This window comes from Carcharhinus amblyrhynchos, chromosome 5 (genome assembly GCF_965287045.1).
Source record: "Carcharhinus amblyrhynchos chromosome 5, sCarAmb.v2.hapA, whole genome shotgun sequence".
Classification (NCBI taxonomy): Eukaryota; Metazoa; Chordata; class Chondrichthyes; order Carcharhiniformes; family Carcharhinidae; genus Carcharhinus; species Carcharhinus amblyrhynchos.
The window spans coordinates 53,886,862-53,902,717 of record NC_137328.1 but is presented as its reverse complement, the minus strand read 5'-3'; the positions used below and the strand labels follow the sequence as shown (position 1 = coordinate 53,902,717).

Sequence of the window (15,856 nt, the reverse complement as noted above, 5' to 3'; positions counted from 1 at the left end):
GTAATTCTACATTAATTTAAAATCTTCATCCTCATTTTCAAATCCCACAATGGCATCACTCCATCCTTTTGCAATATCCCCCAATCTTACTTTCCCATCAACATCCTTCAATTTTCCAAACTCTAGTCTACCCTCAGTGAAGCAGCCATTAGCCACTTTAACTCCACTCTCGAAGCTCCCTTAATGTATCCTGACGACTCAATTAAACCTCTAAAAGGATGAAATAAACTGAACTGTATGGGAGCGAAAAATAACAGATAAACGTTGATCAAATATGCTAATTGCCTATGAATTGGAGCTTCAGGGAGTTGTAGCATTTTAGAAACTATCATTTACATAGAAATTATATTGTGGTTATCCACCATAATTAGCAAATTACATCTCAGAAAAAATAAGTTTATTGGCTTGGAAATTATTGAAGCCAATGAGGACTATGGTTTTGTGATAGGGAAGGGCTAGCATGAAACTTGGATCGGGTATGATTCTTCTCCTTTGCCAGCCCTATTGTAAATTCCAGCAATTTTTCTGGTGAGCCCATAATATGCCCATTTACTAATTGGCAGGAATATTAGAATCACATTTATTTCAAGGGAAAAATATCACACTACATATTTCCCTCAGTTCCACAATTGGCCACGATGGATGCCAGAGTCTCAGCTGTCTAGAATTATTCATGCAAGTCACTGCACTGCCAAAACTGGTAGAAGTCACCAGCGGCACTTTTGGAATCATTTCCTAATGGCTCCAGAGCCCCATGGATCTACTCGCACTTCAACAATATGCTGCACAGCAACTCCTGTTCCCTTAGGTTGGCATTTCAGTTGTTCTGGGTGTCTGTCCACAGTATTTAACATTGCCTGGCCTTCCGATTTCCAAATCGGTCAAGGGCTTCAGCAGTAGAGGAATCCTAATTACAGGCTTAGCTTCACATACGTAGCTGCCTGCAACCTCCTGGGTAATTAATGTCTAAGCGCTCAGGAATCAAAATTGTGATCAGCCTAGTCCAACAATGGAAATGCAGTGGTGCAGTTTGAAACTGCACTCAAACGTGAAGGTGCATATTGCCCAAAATTACTGGGACAAACTCATTTGCACGACATCTCAGTAAGGGTAAATCAAATTACCCAATCCATCCATCATGTTACTGCACAAGGGGAAGGTTGGTCATGAAGTTTGAGGGGCCTTGGTTTTGTAGCATAATCAGTCAATCCATTCCAGGCCTCAGTGGGAGCAATGCAATTTCTCAGTTAGTGGGAGTTCCGTTCAATCATTTAAAGAGTTAAATAGGAGGCCTGTCTGCCACCATACTGGAATTTTTCTATTTACTTCATTTAAGACAGGTATAAATGATTTTGCCTTCTAAATCTATTTACCCCTGATCTTTCAACTTTTCTCTATTTCCGTATTCAGTATACCTAACAATATCCATTTAGTTCCCAATGTTGACTATCTTGATCATATTTATAATGAATTTCACAACAGATGTACAGATTTTACAGGGCCCTAGTCATTGCCTTCAACACAATTTCAAATTTATCAAATATAAATTTGATTTGTACTTAGTTTCTAAAATCCAAGTTGTTTACGTGGGTTAGGAATACTTGGTATTCCAGCACCTTTTTTTGGGACAGTCAGTTGAAAACCCCTCTGACCGCAACATCACTCCCTTAACAAGTAATTGCAGCTTTCTTTCCCCCAGTCAATCTCTTATCCAGACCAGATTTTACCATGAATTTCCACGCCTTTCAATTTCAGTAACAGACTTTAAAAAAAAATCAGAAGGCTGTTGCAAATCTAAGCACACCACATTGCAATTCTCTTCAATTTTAACTTGCAATTTCACTTTCACAAAGATGTCAAGAAGGGATCTTTCAGTTGGCTGTCATTTACAGGATGATACAGATATTGTGCAAATTGCCTCAAGAATTATTTTAATACATACTGATGTAAGACTTATGAATCTGCCATTGGTAGGAGCATTCTAAATCCCTGGGAAGGTGCAAATGAAAAAGGAAAAAAAAATTGAAAATACTAGAAATTATTGATTAAAACTATTGCATGTGATGGAAACCCACCAGTAAATGGCTCTCTTGTTGGTTTTCCAAATGTGGCTCATAGTAGAACATCAAAAGCCAAAGTAGCATCTCCGAGATATTGTCTGCCATCATCAATTGCTGTAAGGCAACATTCACCCAGTCTCCAAAATGAACCAGTAAAAACCAGTTCTCAAATCGATTTGCAGAGGTTCTGCAACACAAGTCAGAAAAATTGAAAGTTAGCATCAAAATAAAGTAGTTAAATCTGCAATCTATTCTAATCTTTTCCAAAGTTAAGCCAAATATTACACTACTTCTCCACCCAAGAAAAATAATCCTTTTTAATGCTCCATGTGTAAGTTTCATTCGCACTCTTGAAGCTATTAAATGTGCAGGACAGCTGTATTCATCTGGCATTACAGTTGTCACCACATAGGAATCTTGCAGGTCACTATTAATTCCCTTGAACCATACAATGCTGTAAACAGCTGTTTGCCTATAAGAGCTTGATGATAACTGGTTATATATCATTTCCACAAGAAAATGTTTGCATTAATATAAAGCTGAGCATCCAATAGAAAATTACAGGAGCTGTTGCCTGAGACAGTTTAGGAGGTTAGAATAAAAGATATGACCGTAGATAAGCAATGACATACATAAAAATAAATAATTCATAATTATTCTGAAGAATAAAAATTCCATTGGAAAAATGCTATCGTCATTGCCAGCCAGAAATAGCCTTAGATTAAAAGGGCCAACTTATAATGTTGCCAGAAAGATTTGTAAACCTTAAGATTGAAAGGTTTTAAAGCAAGACATTGAAAAAGAGGAAGAAAATGGAATGTGGACTGAGCTAGCCAGAGATATAAAAATTGACTGTAAGTGCTTTTTAGCACCTGGGTGTCGCTGGCAATAAGGAATACGAAATGGCAAAGACACTAAACAAATATTTTGCGTCTGTCTTCATAGTAGGGAACACAAAACATACTAGAAATTATGGAGAAATAAGGAATAAGAGAAAACCCATGCAGACACATGGACTCCGCACAGTGATTCATGCTGGGAATTGAAACTGGGTCCCTGGCACTGTGAAACCACAGTGCTAATCACTGCTACTGTGCCACCCAATTGAAAACATTCGTGCATGCAATGGATCCCTTGTGTGCGATCGATGACCAGCTGCGGTGGGATCTTTGGTTACAAGCTTGGTCTCCTGGAAGGAAAATCAACCTCACAATGAACATGTCTATCCCACAGCCCTCATATGTGAATTTGGTTTAAACATTTTAGCAAAACCCAAGTGTGAAATGCAGCATTGAACAAAGATCCCAAGACATTAAGATGCCGGGCATTTTGCAAGCTATCCTATGTAAATTCCACCACGCTTAAGACAGATGTTCACTGGAATGTTGATGAGGAAAATGAATCTTGGAAGCACATTTGCTGGAACATATTACAAGATGACCAGGTAAATAAATGTATTCAGGATTTGTGTGGTTGTACAGTGGTAACTTTCTCAGAGATGCTCCTGCTCCACTGCCCTAACTGCTTCAGATGAAACACAAAGCAGAACCAAACCCAAGATTAGTTTTGTAGATTTTTGAACAGACGGTGGGTTTCCTCATGTGTTAGACCAGTGGTTCCTAGCCTTTTATATGTCACGGCACACCTCTTACACCATTAAACATTTTGAGGAACACCTCCTATTTTCTCTGAACTGCCCACTAGTAAAATACTTTTTAGGGGCAATTTTCAGCCTCCACTCGCCATCAAGAGAATGGTGACGTGGACAGAAACTCCAGAAAGAATCAGGAAACGTGGGTTTCCATGTTTTACTGTGCATTTGTGGATGCCCGAAATCTGGTTTCCACCATAATAATGCTGAGTACTGATATCTTCGGTTTTGGCTATCACAAAACCTGGGCCACTGAGTTGGAAAAGTGCAAACAATACAAAATAAATGTAAACTGTATAAAGGGAATGATTTCCTTAAAAGAAAGTTCACAATATAATTTATCCAGTTCATATGAGACTTAATGTTTTGAAATGGTCATCAACATTAATTTTTCTCTCCACAGATGCTGTCCGATTATCCGAGTTTTTCACATATTTCTTATGTCAGATTTCCAGCACCTGCAATATTTTCCTTCTGAATTAATATTTTCAGTACTAAGCCTCAAGTAGAAAAATGAAGCATGAGAAAAAAGTGGGAACATAATTAAGAAAGTGGAGAAAGCTGAAGTGCAGGATGGAAGTCTCAGCATAATATTAATCTCATTTTGAGGCATTAGCCAAATGTAACTATAGATACAAGTTTTTGACATGATTTCAATACTGTGATTTTTAGCATATGCCCTTTTTTTAAAACTTCCGTCTCTCTCATTTCTCCCAGGGTTTCTATGCCCTTTTTGGGTGGGATCATGGGGCCATTGTCTTCAGCTCCAAGTCCTGTTGACCTTGCGCATGGGTTTGACCAATGTAAAAAGCCTAAAGCGCGCACGTACAGCTCTTTCCTGGCTGGCGCGTGTCCGGGAGGCCTGAGGTTCATTGGGTCTTGGAGATACAGACCATAGAGCTGAAGACAAAAATTAGTTTTAGTTTAATTGTATGAATTTCTAATCATTTTTCGCAGCACACTTGGTGGGGTGGGGATGGGGTTCATGGCACACCATTGTGCCGCAGCACTTTATTTGGGAACCACTGAGTTAGACTCTTGGATGATACAAATAAAAAAAAGAGTAATTATACCACAAATCAAAGAATGCTGTAGCACATCTCTTAGACTATCCACTAACTCCCATTTTCCTGTGCTTTTCCCAAACTCTTACTTTCTTTTTTGCATACTCACCTAGTTCCATTTCAAAATAGTAATTTAAGAGAGAAAAGTTTGGCAATTTTCTCTTACTTACTGAAAGCAGTATATATTTTAGATTCATAATCATCCTATATTAAAGTTACCTGGCATCAAAATAGCCACATTATTGTAAATTTCCATCACAGTGCACAAGTTGAAATTGTTACTAACATGTGGCCACATCAAGGAACACCAAATTCCTGGAGCTCTCAATGTGTATGAGCTAAGCATATTCAAATAAACCATGGGTTCTAAAAAATGTTTCATCCTGAAAGGGTGTGGGGGGTCGGAAAGAAATATTGTGGCACATTTAGCTGGTCCTCCACCCTAGCCTAGTGGCTCATCTGAACACAGTGAACACAGGAAAACTGGGTGGATAGAAATCCCTTGCTATTAGGGAGTCCACTCAATTCTTTGTTTAATTATTTTTGGAAAAGATGGCATGGAGGGAAACATTCCCAGTTGTTTCTGTAACTTTATGTTTTTCAGTTGGCAATTTTTTTAAAATTATGAATAAAACTACTGAAATTGAAGTTTCTCTGCAAAATAAAGGGTTACGAATTTCAATCAATATAAAAAAATGCATTAAATGTAATTTTACAGTAACATGGCTGTATGAACTGTTCAGCCAAGTCAAATAGAATGTATCAATTTTTTCTGACTTCCGCCTTTCAAGCCTGGCTAATAACGAAGCTTCACCAAGACAACATTAACACTATAAACAAAGCTTATTTTGTGTCACAGGTTGCATTCATTTGAAAAATGTTCCTGAGCAATTTGTTAATGTGAGAGAGTGACTGTAGCATTGGACTAAGATGCAACAAAATTATAGGTGGCTTCACAAACTGAGAAGCACAAAGTGCTCTTCCCCCACAAATGCAAGCATCATAGACACTGAAATAGACAATTGGCACTTCCGCCATGAAGTTACAGACAAGAGCAAGCCTGGGTGGGAGGAGGCTTGGGCTCATCTTTTATTTGAATATAAAACTTAAGGATTATAGGTTGGAGAGCAGAATTCATAAAATAAAGATTTTGTGAATGACCTTTCAACATTCTACTCAGAATTTATACATGCTGTGGTTGGAACACCCTAGTGTCCACCTCCCACCAGAATGGGGACAGGTTAAATTTTATGTTTATGACTCTAACAAAGACTTGGGGAGTGGTTGCTTTCTTTCCATCAGTGGGGAAGAAAGGAGAACCATGAGAAGGAGTTATTTTACCAATATCATTTTTTGTCTTGTAGCTCACAAACTGTAGCTCATAAAAAATATCCAATTTATGTTGGAAGCAAAAATCTATAATTGCAAACATTATAACTCCTTTTAAGATATAATGGCTAACTCAAGACTATCAAGATCATCAATAATTGGGGAAAAAAACACCCTAGATGGAAACTTTCTTCCGTTATCTGTCTTTTATGGAATTCCTGTGTACCCATTTAATGCTCAGATTTCACCTAGCTCCCAGAATTCACAAGTAGTGGGTTTGATGGATTGAAAGAAAACTTACAAGGCTGTGAAGACTCATGGTAGGTCAGAAAATTGGGAGATTTTTTGAAGCCAAGGATGACTAAAAATATAATTGATGAAAAAATTAAAGTATGAGAAAAGAGTGGTAAGAAATACAAAACAGGAAAGGTTTCTACAAGTATGTACAAAGGAAAAGGGAGGTGGTGTGGCCTGCATCCTCGGGTCTTAAAAGAGATGGCGGGGGAGATATTGGATGCAGTGGGTTGTAATCTTCCAGAATTATCTACATTCTGGAAACAGATTGAAAAACCACAAAAGTAACAGCTCTATTCAAGAAAGGAGAAACAAATCAGGAAACTACAGGCAGTTAACCTAACACCCATCTTGGGAAAATGCTAGAATCCATTATTAAGAACATTAGCAAGACTTTTTGAAAATCATAATACAATCTGGCAAGTCAATATGGTTTTGTGAAAGGGAAGGGAAGTCTTGCTACAACCATTCAGGGTTTTGTTGAGGTCATACTTAGTGTCTGCGTGCAGTTTTGGTCTTATAACTTGAGGAGGAATATATTTGCGTTGGAAGTGGTTCAGAGAAGATTCACTGGTCTGATTCCTGGAATGAAAAAGTTGTCTAATGAGGAAACATTGAACAGGTTGGACCTTAATGCCCTGGAGTTTTGCAGAATGAGAAGTGATCTTCTTGAAATAAGTAAGTTTCCGATAGGAAGTTCCCCCTCATTTCTTAATTGAGAATTGGGAGACACAGCTTAAAAATAAGGGATCTCCCACTTAAGACATAGGTGAGGAGGAAATTATTTTCTCAAAAAGTCTTTGAAATTCTCTTTCACATCGATGTTCAGTCATTGAATATATTCAAGGCTGAGTTAGTAAGATTTTTGACCAACAAGGGATTGAAAGGCTTGGAGGGCAAGCAGGAAAGTGGAGTTAAGATCATCTGTGACCTTACTGAATGGCAGAGCAGGCTTGAGGGGCCAAATAGCCTACTCCTGCACCTATTTCTTGTGCCTCTATCTGCAATCCATTTCAAGATCACTAGGCAATTACACTGTCCAACTTTGAAAATATTCATTATTGTAAGTTGGATTCCTCTACAACTCATCAGTAAATTGAAGAGTGTGTTCCTCAAAAGATTTGGCAAACAAACCGCTCTTCTAATCTACTTTGGAAGGATAGATTTCTTATTTAAATCTCTTACGTCAACTACATTACAAGGACTCATTATTCACTAGATGCTCCCAACAACTTACATAGTACAAGATATTAGGTCAGATGTCCAAAAGCTTGGTCTAAAGAGATAGGTTTTAAGAAGTGTCTTAAAGGAGGAATGTGAGAAAGAGAGGTGTAGGGAAGGAATTCCACAACTTGGGGGTCAAGGCAACTGAAGACACAATTATCACTGGCAGAACAACTACGGATGTAAAATGGAAATGCACAAAAGGCCAAAATTAGAGGGGCACAATTATCTTCGAGCTTATGAGTTTGAAGGAAATCACAGAGCTAGGAACGGACATGGTATTGGACGGACTTGAATACAAAAACATAAGAACGTAAGAAATAGGAGCAGGAGTAGGCCATCTCGCCCACTTGCTTAGCCTATCTAGATCCCTCTGCACAATTTGCTTTTCCACTTATCTTTGTGTCATCAGCAAATTTCGACACCCTACACTAGCCCCCTCCTCCAGATCATCTATATAAATGGTAAATAGTTGAGGCCCCAGCACCGATCCCTGTGGCACTCCACTAGTCACCAACTGCCAATCAGAATAGCACCCATTGATACCAACTCTCTGCCTCCTATTAGACAACCAATCCTCTATCCACGCTAACACCTTACCCCCAACTCCATGCCCCCTAACCTTCTGAAGTAACCTTTTGTGCGGCACCTTATCAAACGCCTTCTGAAAATCGAGAAACACCACATCCACCGGTTCCCTTCTGTCTACCGCACTAGTCACATCCTCATAGAATTCCAATAAATTCGTCAGACACGACTTCCCCTTAACGAATCTGTGCTGCGTCTGCTCTATCAAACAATTCTTCTCAAGGTGCCTCACTATTTCTTCTTTGATGACAGATTCAAGCATTTTTCCCCACAACAGACGTTAAACTAACCAGCCTATAATTCCCTGCCTTTTGCCTGCTACCCTTTTTAAACAGCGGCGTAACATTAGCCATTTTCCAATCTTCCGGCACTTCCCCAAAATCCAGCGAGGTTTGGAAAATAATCACTAAGGCATCTACTATCACCTCTGCCATTTCCTTCAGAACCCTGGGATGCATTCCATCCGGTCCTGGGGACTTGCCCACCATCAGTCCCGCTAGTCTATCAAGAGCTACCTCTCTAGTGACAGTAATTGCATTCAGGCCCTCAACTCCTACCATCCTTCTATCTTTAATACCCGGCAAACTATTTGTGTCCCCCTCCGTGAAGACCAAGGCAAAAAACTTATTTAAGGCCTCAGCCATTTCCTCATCCCCCACCACTAAATCCCCCCTCATCCTCTAAGGGTCCAATATTCACTCTAGCCAGCCTCCTCCTCTTTATATATTTATAAAAACTCTTACTATTCTTTTTTATATTTAGTGCTAGTTTAGCTTCATAGTCTAAACTTCCTTTCTTTATCATCTTCTTCGTCAATCTTTGTTGATTTTTAAACCTCTCCCAATCTTCTACTCGCCCACTACTTTTAGCCACTCTAAATGCATCAGCTTTTAATTTAATACTTTCCTTTATTTCCTTCGATAACCACAGCTGATTATCCCTTCTCCTACGGTCCTTCTTTACCATTGGAATAAATTTCTGCTGAGCACCGAAAAAGATCTCCTTAAAGATCCTCCACTCTTCCTCAGCAGTCCTACCGACCAATCTGCGCCCCCAATCTACATTTGCCATTTCCTCTCTCATCCTATCGTCCTCCCCTTTGTTCAAACAGAGGACACAGGTCCGGGACCCTACTTTCTCATCCTCCATCAATGATCGCTCGTCCCAAGAGGATCCCTCACAACAAGGTCCCTAATTCTACCTGCCTCGTTACATAACACCAGATCTAAGATAGCTCGCTCCCTCGTTGGTTCCATCACACACTGTTCAATGAAACTATCCTGGCAGCATTCCAAGAACTCTTCCTCAAGCCCACCGCGTCCGACATGGGTCAACCAATCAATATGTAGATTGAGAATTTGAGACAGGGATGAGAATTTTAAACTCAAGACATTGCTCAACTGGGAGCCAATGTAGGCCAGCAAGCGCAAGAACGATAGGGAAATGGGATTTGCAAATTAAGACACTCAGAATCTTTGGTGACCAGCCAGGAGTGTGTGGAATAGTCAAGCCCCGAGGTAAGGGAGGCATGGATGAAGGTTGCAGCAGCAGATGAGCAGGGACATTGGCAACATTATGCAAGAAGAAGATGAAAACACAAACCTTCCTGACTTCTATACTGCCATTTTGGTACCATCTTAAGATCCCATCTGGACATAGTACTAGACCACTCTTTCAGAATTCCTAACACTATAAATGAAGAGTCACATAATAACTACAAATGTAAGTCTCCATAGAGCCATCTAATTAAAACTCATAAATGCTTATAAGTTTGTTATCTTGAGTACTGTAAGATTATTCAAAAGGTAATTGCAACTTCACACCTTTAATAATACAACTCTTTTGGTTTATTAAACCAACACTGGGCTCTGACCAACGAAGACTGAATCACGCAGTTAAAAGGATCAAATTCTGTGTGACATCATTTCACAGCAATTTTTAATGAGCAGCAGTAAAAAATGAAAAATATTTACATTTATGTCTCAAATCACAGCCTGGAGTAGTTCACATGTCAAAGGGGATGCATAACTGTCATTTTAAAGAAATAAACAGCCTTTAACCATCAGTGTATTATTACAACACAGGTAACTGTTGATAATAGGCCAAAATGTTCACAGAGAACAAATATCTCTTGTGCCAACTTGTGGATAGAAAAAAGATCATTTTTGAAAATGTTTCAAGTTCTCATTTGTTGAAAATAATCTATAACAAAACTAAAAGCTCACCCTGTGACTTCTCTATCCTGTACAATCCCCTTCAACATTCGAATAATATTCATTAGGTGTTGGGAGCAGGCAGACGATGGCATTTCTGAAATGAAATTACTTTTAAAAAACGGTTATATATTTAAACATGTAACACAAAAAAAAATGAAGAATGCAACTTTTGGCTCACATTAATAATCTGGATATCTACAAAATCCGTAAATAGAATATCCCCAAATGCTTTAGGGAGGAAAAGATGAAGGTCTGAACAGAAAAAAGCTAGACAACAGTACAGAAGATACCACTGGAGAGAGCACATTTTCAATGAAAATATTACAAGGCTAGGTTTTGCATGAGGTTTCCAAGAAAGACAAAGGGTGGCACCTTCTGGCTGCGCTCACCCGAAAACCAGAAAATCCCACGCGAGGTCAACAGACCTTTGCATGGTTTCCCCCCCACCCCATAATTCCTGACAAGGGGGATGGGAAAATTCCCCCAAAAATTATTGTAACACCGTCCACTGGTGGACTCAGGGTAATGTACAGTTTGTGTTCAGAAAACTTACAATTATACAACATCTTTAATGTAGTAAAAAGTCTCAGAGTATTTCACAGGAGAATTATCAAACAAAATTCAACAGAGAAACAGAAGGAGATAAGGACAAGTGACCAAAAGCCTGGTTAAAGAGATAAATTTAAAAGAAGATCTTAAGGAAGGAGAGACAGGTAAAAATAATATATAATATCACTACTCAGCCTCTACGGCAAATCCTACTATTCTAGTATATTAGAATATTATATTTAGTATATTAGAAGGCAAAACCATCCTGAAAACCTTAACTCCTCTTCTACAGTTGCAGCCACCTCCTTAGATATCTTTTGATCTTTCTTCCTTGTAGCTTTTGCCTGCATCTCTGAAATATAAGTTTATAGGCATTTTCTTTGGCCCTGTAGACTATTAACTCAGTTACTGATGCAACCTGCTCCTTCCCTTCAGCCTGCTCAGTCCACACTCCACTTCAGTTTCTGCTCTTTTATTCTCCAACTATTCAACATTTTTCCTTCATGAAATCTTCCACTTGCTCTCTTGATTCTTTTCAAAATTAACTAACTACCAGCTGCATACATGGTAAATGCCAATACATGCATATACAACTGCATTCTCAAAACTGCCATTGCCACATCCCTACCTAAAAACATTGCCTTCAGTACTTCTATTCAAATTACCAATCATTTCTAACTTGTCCTTTCATTCTCAGGTCCCTGAATAAGTAACTGTCACTCAAATTTGCCTGAAAATCTTTCTGCAGCTCTATTTGAATGGCTTTGCTCCTCCTTGTTTCTGCAACATCATCCAGCCCCCCAGGGTCTCTATATTCCATTAACTGAAGTCATATCTAGCACAAAGGAAGTTGGCTGTGGTTGTGGTTGTTGGAAGTCAATCGTTTGAGTTCCAGGATATTGATGCCGACATTCTTTATGGAAGTGCCCTCGGCCCAACCATCTTCATCTATTTCATCAATGACTTTCCCACCATCATAAGGTAAAGTGGGGATGCACACTGATGTTCAACACCATTCGTGACTCCTCAAATATTGAAGCAGTCTATGCCCATATGCAGCAAGATCTGGACCATATTCAGGCTTGGGCTGACAAGTGGCAAATAATATTTGTGTCACCCAAGTGGCAGACAATGACCATCTCCAACAAGAGAGAATCTAACCATTGCCTTTTATATTTAATGATTTCACCATTGCTGAGTTTCACACTATCAGCCTCCTGGGAGTTACTATTGACCAGAAACTGAATTGGACTAACCATATAAATATTGTGACTACAAAGCAGATCAGAGGCTAGAAATCCTTCAGCAAGTAACTCATCTCCTGACTCACCAAAGCCTGTCCACTATCTAATTAGTGCACATCCAACAACACTCAAGCAGCTTGATATCATTCAGGACAAAGCAGCCCACTTGTTTGGCACCTCACCCACAAGCATTAATTCCCTTCATCATGCGACACATGGGCACATCACCTGGAATTTCTCCTACAAGTCACTCACCATCCTGACTTGGAAATATTCCATTGTTCCTTCACTGGCGCTGGGTCAAAATCCTAGAACTACCTCCCCAAAAGCATTGTAGGTGTACCAACACCACATGGACCGCAGCGGTTCCAGAAGGTAGCTTTCCATCGCCTAAGGATGGGCAACAAATGGTGGGTGAGCCAGCAATGACCATATCCAATGAACAAATGGGGGGGAAAAAGTGGTCTCACCAAAGCCCTGTATAAGTATAGCAAGACTTCTTTATTTTTAGACTCCCTTCCCCTTGCATGCCATTTGCCGTGCTTACTGTAGCTACATTCTAACTTTGTGTTCTTTGTACAAGCACATCCAAGTCTCTTTGAACAGCAACACTCACAAGTTTCTCACCTTTTTAAAAACATTCTGCTTTTCTATTCTTACAACCAAAGTGAATAGCTTCACCCTGTCTATATCTTTTGCAACTTTTCTGCCTCCTTTCCTCAGCTTACCTTTCCAACTAGCTTAGTAGCATCAGCAAATTAAGATCCATTATTCTGTTTCATTAACTAAATCATTAATATAGACTGTGAATAACTGAGGCCCCAGCATTAATTCTTGCAGCGCTCCACTATTTACTGCCTGCCAGTTTGAGAAAGTTGCATTTATGCGCAGTCTATCCTATTTATTAAACAATGCACTTATCCATGCAAATATATTAATGTGAACTCCATGATTCTTTATCTTTTATATTAGCCTTTTATGAGGCACTTTATGTAATGCCTTTTGGAAATTCAGGTATGCTACATCTGTTGGCTCCTCTTTATCTGCACTACTAATTGTATCCGCAAAAGAACAGAATAAATTTGTTAAACATGATTTCCATATTAAAACCGTGTTAACTTGTTCTAATCATGCTACGCTTTCCTGAGGGCACTGTTAAGAACTCCTTAATAACAGATGCCAGCATTTTCCCCACATGTTGATGTTTAGCTAATTGGCTCGTTTTCTTTCACTCTCCTTTTCTGAAAAAGCAATGTAACATTTGCAAATTTCAATATATAGTACCAGTCCCAAATCCAAGAAATTTTGGCAAATCACAGCCAGCACATCCATTATCTCTGAAGCTCTCTCTTTCAGAACCTTAAGGTGCTGGCCATCAAGTCGCTGGGATTTGTTGGAGTTTAGTCTCTTAGGTTTCTCTGACACATTTTCTCTGCTCATATTAAGTTTCTTAATTTCCTCATTCCTTTTAGCCTCTGGGTTACCGTATTTCTGGAATGAAACTTGTGTCTTCTGCTGTGAAGACGGACACAAAATATTTGTTCAATGACTCTACCGTAGCCTCTTCCCCATGTTAATTTCTCCTGCCTCTGCTTCTAAGGGACCAATTCTTACTTTAAACCGCTCTCTTCCTTTATATGTACATTTAAAAAGCTCTTGCTTTATATTTCTAGATAGTTTTTTCTTATATTCTATTTTTAATCAGCTTTTTGGTGGCTTTTTGCTGGTTTCTAAAACACATTCAATCCTCAGATTAGCTTCTGGTTTTTGCAATATCGTAAGTCTCCTCTTTTAATCTAATACTAGTGAACCGCAGATGGGATTTTCTTTTATTCGACTGTGGGACATGGGCATCGCTGGCTGGCCAGTATTTATTGTCCATTGCTAGTTGCCCTTGAGAAACTGGTGGCAAGCTGCCTTCTTGAAATGCTGCAGTCCACATGCTGTGGGTTGACCCATAATGCTGTTAAGGAGGGAATTCCAGGATTTTGAACCAGTGACTTTCTTGCTATGCTTGTTTTTCAAAAGAACACACTTTTGTTGAACAATTTAAAGTGTTTCATTAAATGTTTCCCACAGTTAATTTATCTCCATACCCTTTAATCTATTTACCCAATTAACCATTGCCATTTCTGCCCTCATACCCACGTATTGCAATTGACCGCTTTTAAGATTTTTGTTTGTCATTGGAGTATGTCACTTTCAAACTTAACATAGAATTCAATGGCATTATGATCACTATTTCCCAGTGACTCTTTTACAATAACATTACAAAATAATCCTGCCTCATTACACAATACTAGATCTAAGATAGTTATCCCTAGTCCATGCCAAAATGTATTGCTTCACAAAATTATCATAAAAACATTCTACAAACTAATCTTCTAGGCCATCCTTGCCACTTCATTGTTCAAATTTATAGGAACATTGAACATCACCGACCCCCCCCCAACCACTATGATTACAACGCCTTTGTTACAAGCTCCAAAAATTATGTGTTTAATGCTCTGTCCAACGATATAACTACTGTTGGGACCTATCAAATTCTCCCGCCAGTGCTTTCTAACTCTTGTTCCTCATTTCCACCCAAACTGACTGACAGCAATAAATGGACAGATTCCATCACTGAAAACTGCAGTGTTGCTTGTGGAGAGGCTGGGTTTTACTGACAACAACATTCAGATTTCCACCTTTAACTGTGCACATGCGAATACCAAAGTTGTTGTTTGCCCAGAAATAACAGTTCACACCAACAGCCTCACCATCATTACTACAGCTTAATCCAAGCAAATGTCTCCTGTCTGCCTTGGAGTTAGGAATGCTTTTATGTTCAAGTCAGAAGGACAGCTTAAGCCACCAAATTCTCTGTAATCACTCACCATGTAAATGTTTGAAAGTTCAGCTAATGTATACATGTAGTTCTAAACATCACGCATTAGCCACTACACATGCATGATGTGATGATGAAAAGGACAGTGGCTTATAGTCTTTCAACCACTCTTTTAAGCACAAAAGATTCTGATGCAAGAACTTGTCTGGACAGTATTTCCACTTAATCTGTGCCTGTGATTTTCTCCAATTATCTGTAGTTCATGAGGGACCAAAGACATCACTCACTCCATGAGAGAGAAAGAGGCACACACAAGTATAGCTACAGGGACACCACACTACATCAAGCCTTGGGAAAGACAAGGAAGCAGCCCTACATGAGCTGCAACAATCAATATGGGGATTGAACCCATGCTTTTGGCATCAATCTGCACCACACCCTAGGCATCTAGTCAAATAATGGCAACAGCTGGCATAAACTTGTCTATTAAACGCTTCAGTTCAGTAGGATGAAAGGTGATCTAATTTACGCATTTAAAATGATAACATGGATCTTATAGGGTAGATACAAAAACTATTTCCTCTGCAAATTAATGCAGAACAAGTGATGAAAATCTTAAAATCAGTGCTAGGACATTTAGGAGTAAAATATTAGGCACTTCTTCCTCACAAATGGCAATGGAAGTCTAGAAAGGTCTGTAAAACCTGAGGATGTTGGATTTGTTCAAACTTTCAAACACAAGGTTGACAGATTTTGTTTTGATTTGTATCAAAGGTGGTCAGCCATAGTGTAATGGAATGGCAGAAT

At 39.1% G+C, this 15,856-nt stretch overlaps 2 protein-coding genes across 3 annotated transcripts in view; one reads left to right on the top strand and one right to left on the bottom strand.

Moving 5' to 3' along the window:
- fancc (FA complementation group C) overlaps positions 1–15,856 on the bottom strand; it is a 158,973-nt gene that overhangs the window by 7,359 nt on the left and 135,758 nt on the right. Inside the window, exons 12-13 of the mRNA XM_080188801.1 lie at positions 10,436–10,520; positions 2,076–2,247 (exon numbers count right to left, since the gene is read on the bottom strand). Of these exons, the coding sequence (XP_080044927.1) occupies positions 2,076–2,247; positions 10,436–10,520 (257 nt within the window). The remainder of the gene's footprint in view (positions 1–2,075; positions 2,248–10,435; positions 10,521–15,856) is intronic.
- aopep (aminopeptidase O (putative)) overlaps positions 1–15,856 on the top strand; it is a 362,002-nt gene that overhangs the window by 295,873 nt on the left and 50,273 nt on the right. Inside the window, exon 18 of one of the 2 annotated variants that reach the window (XR_013886677.1) lies at positions 3,327–3,611. The exons of the other annotated variant lie outside the window; for it this stretch is intronic. The gene's annotated coding sequence lies outside the window, so the exon portion shown is untranslated. Of the gene's footprint in view, positions 1–3,326; positions 3,612–15,856 lie in introns of those variants that run through there. 2 annotated transcript variants of the gene reach the window in all.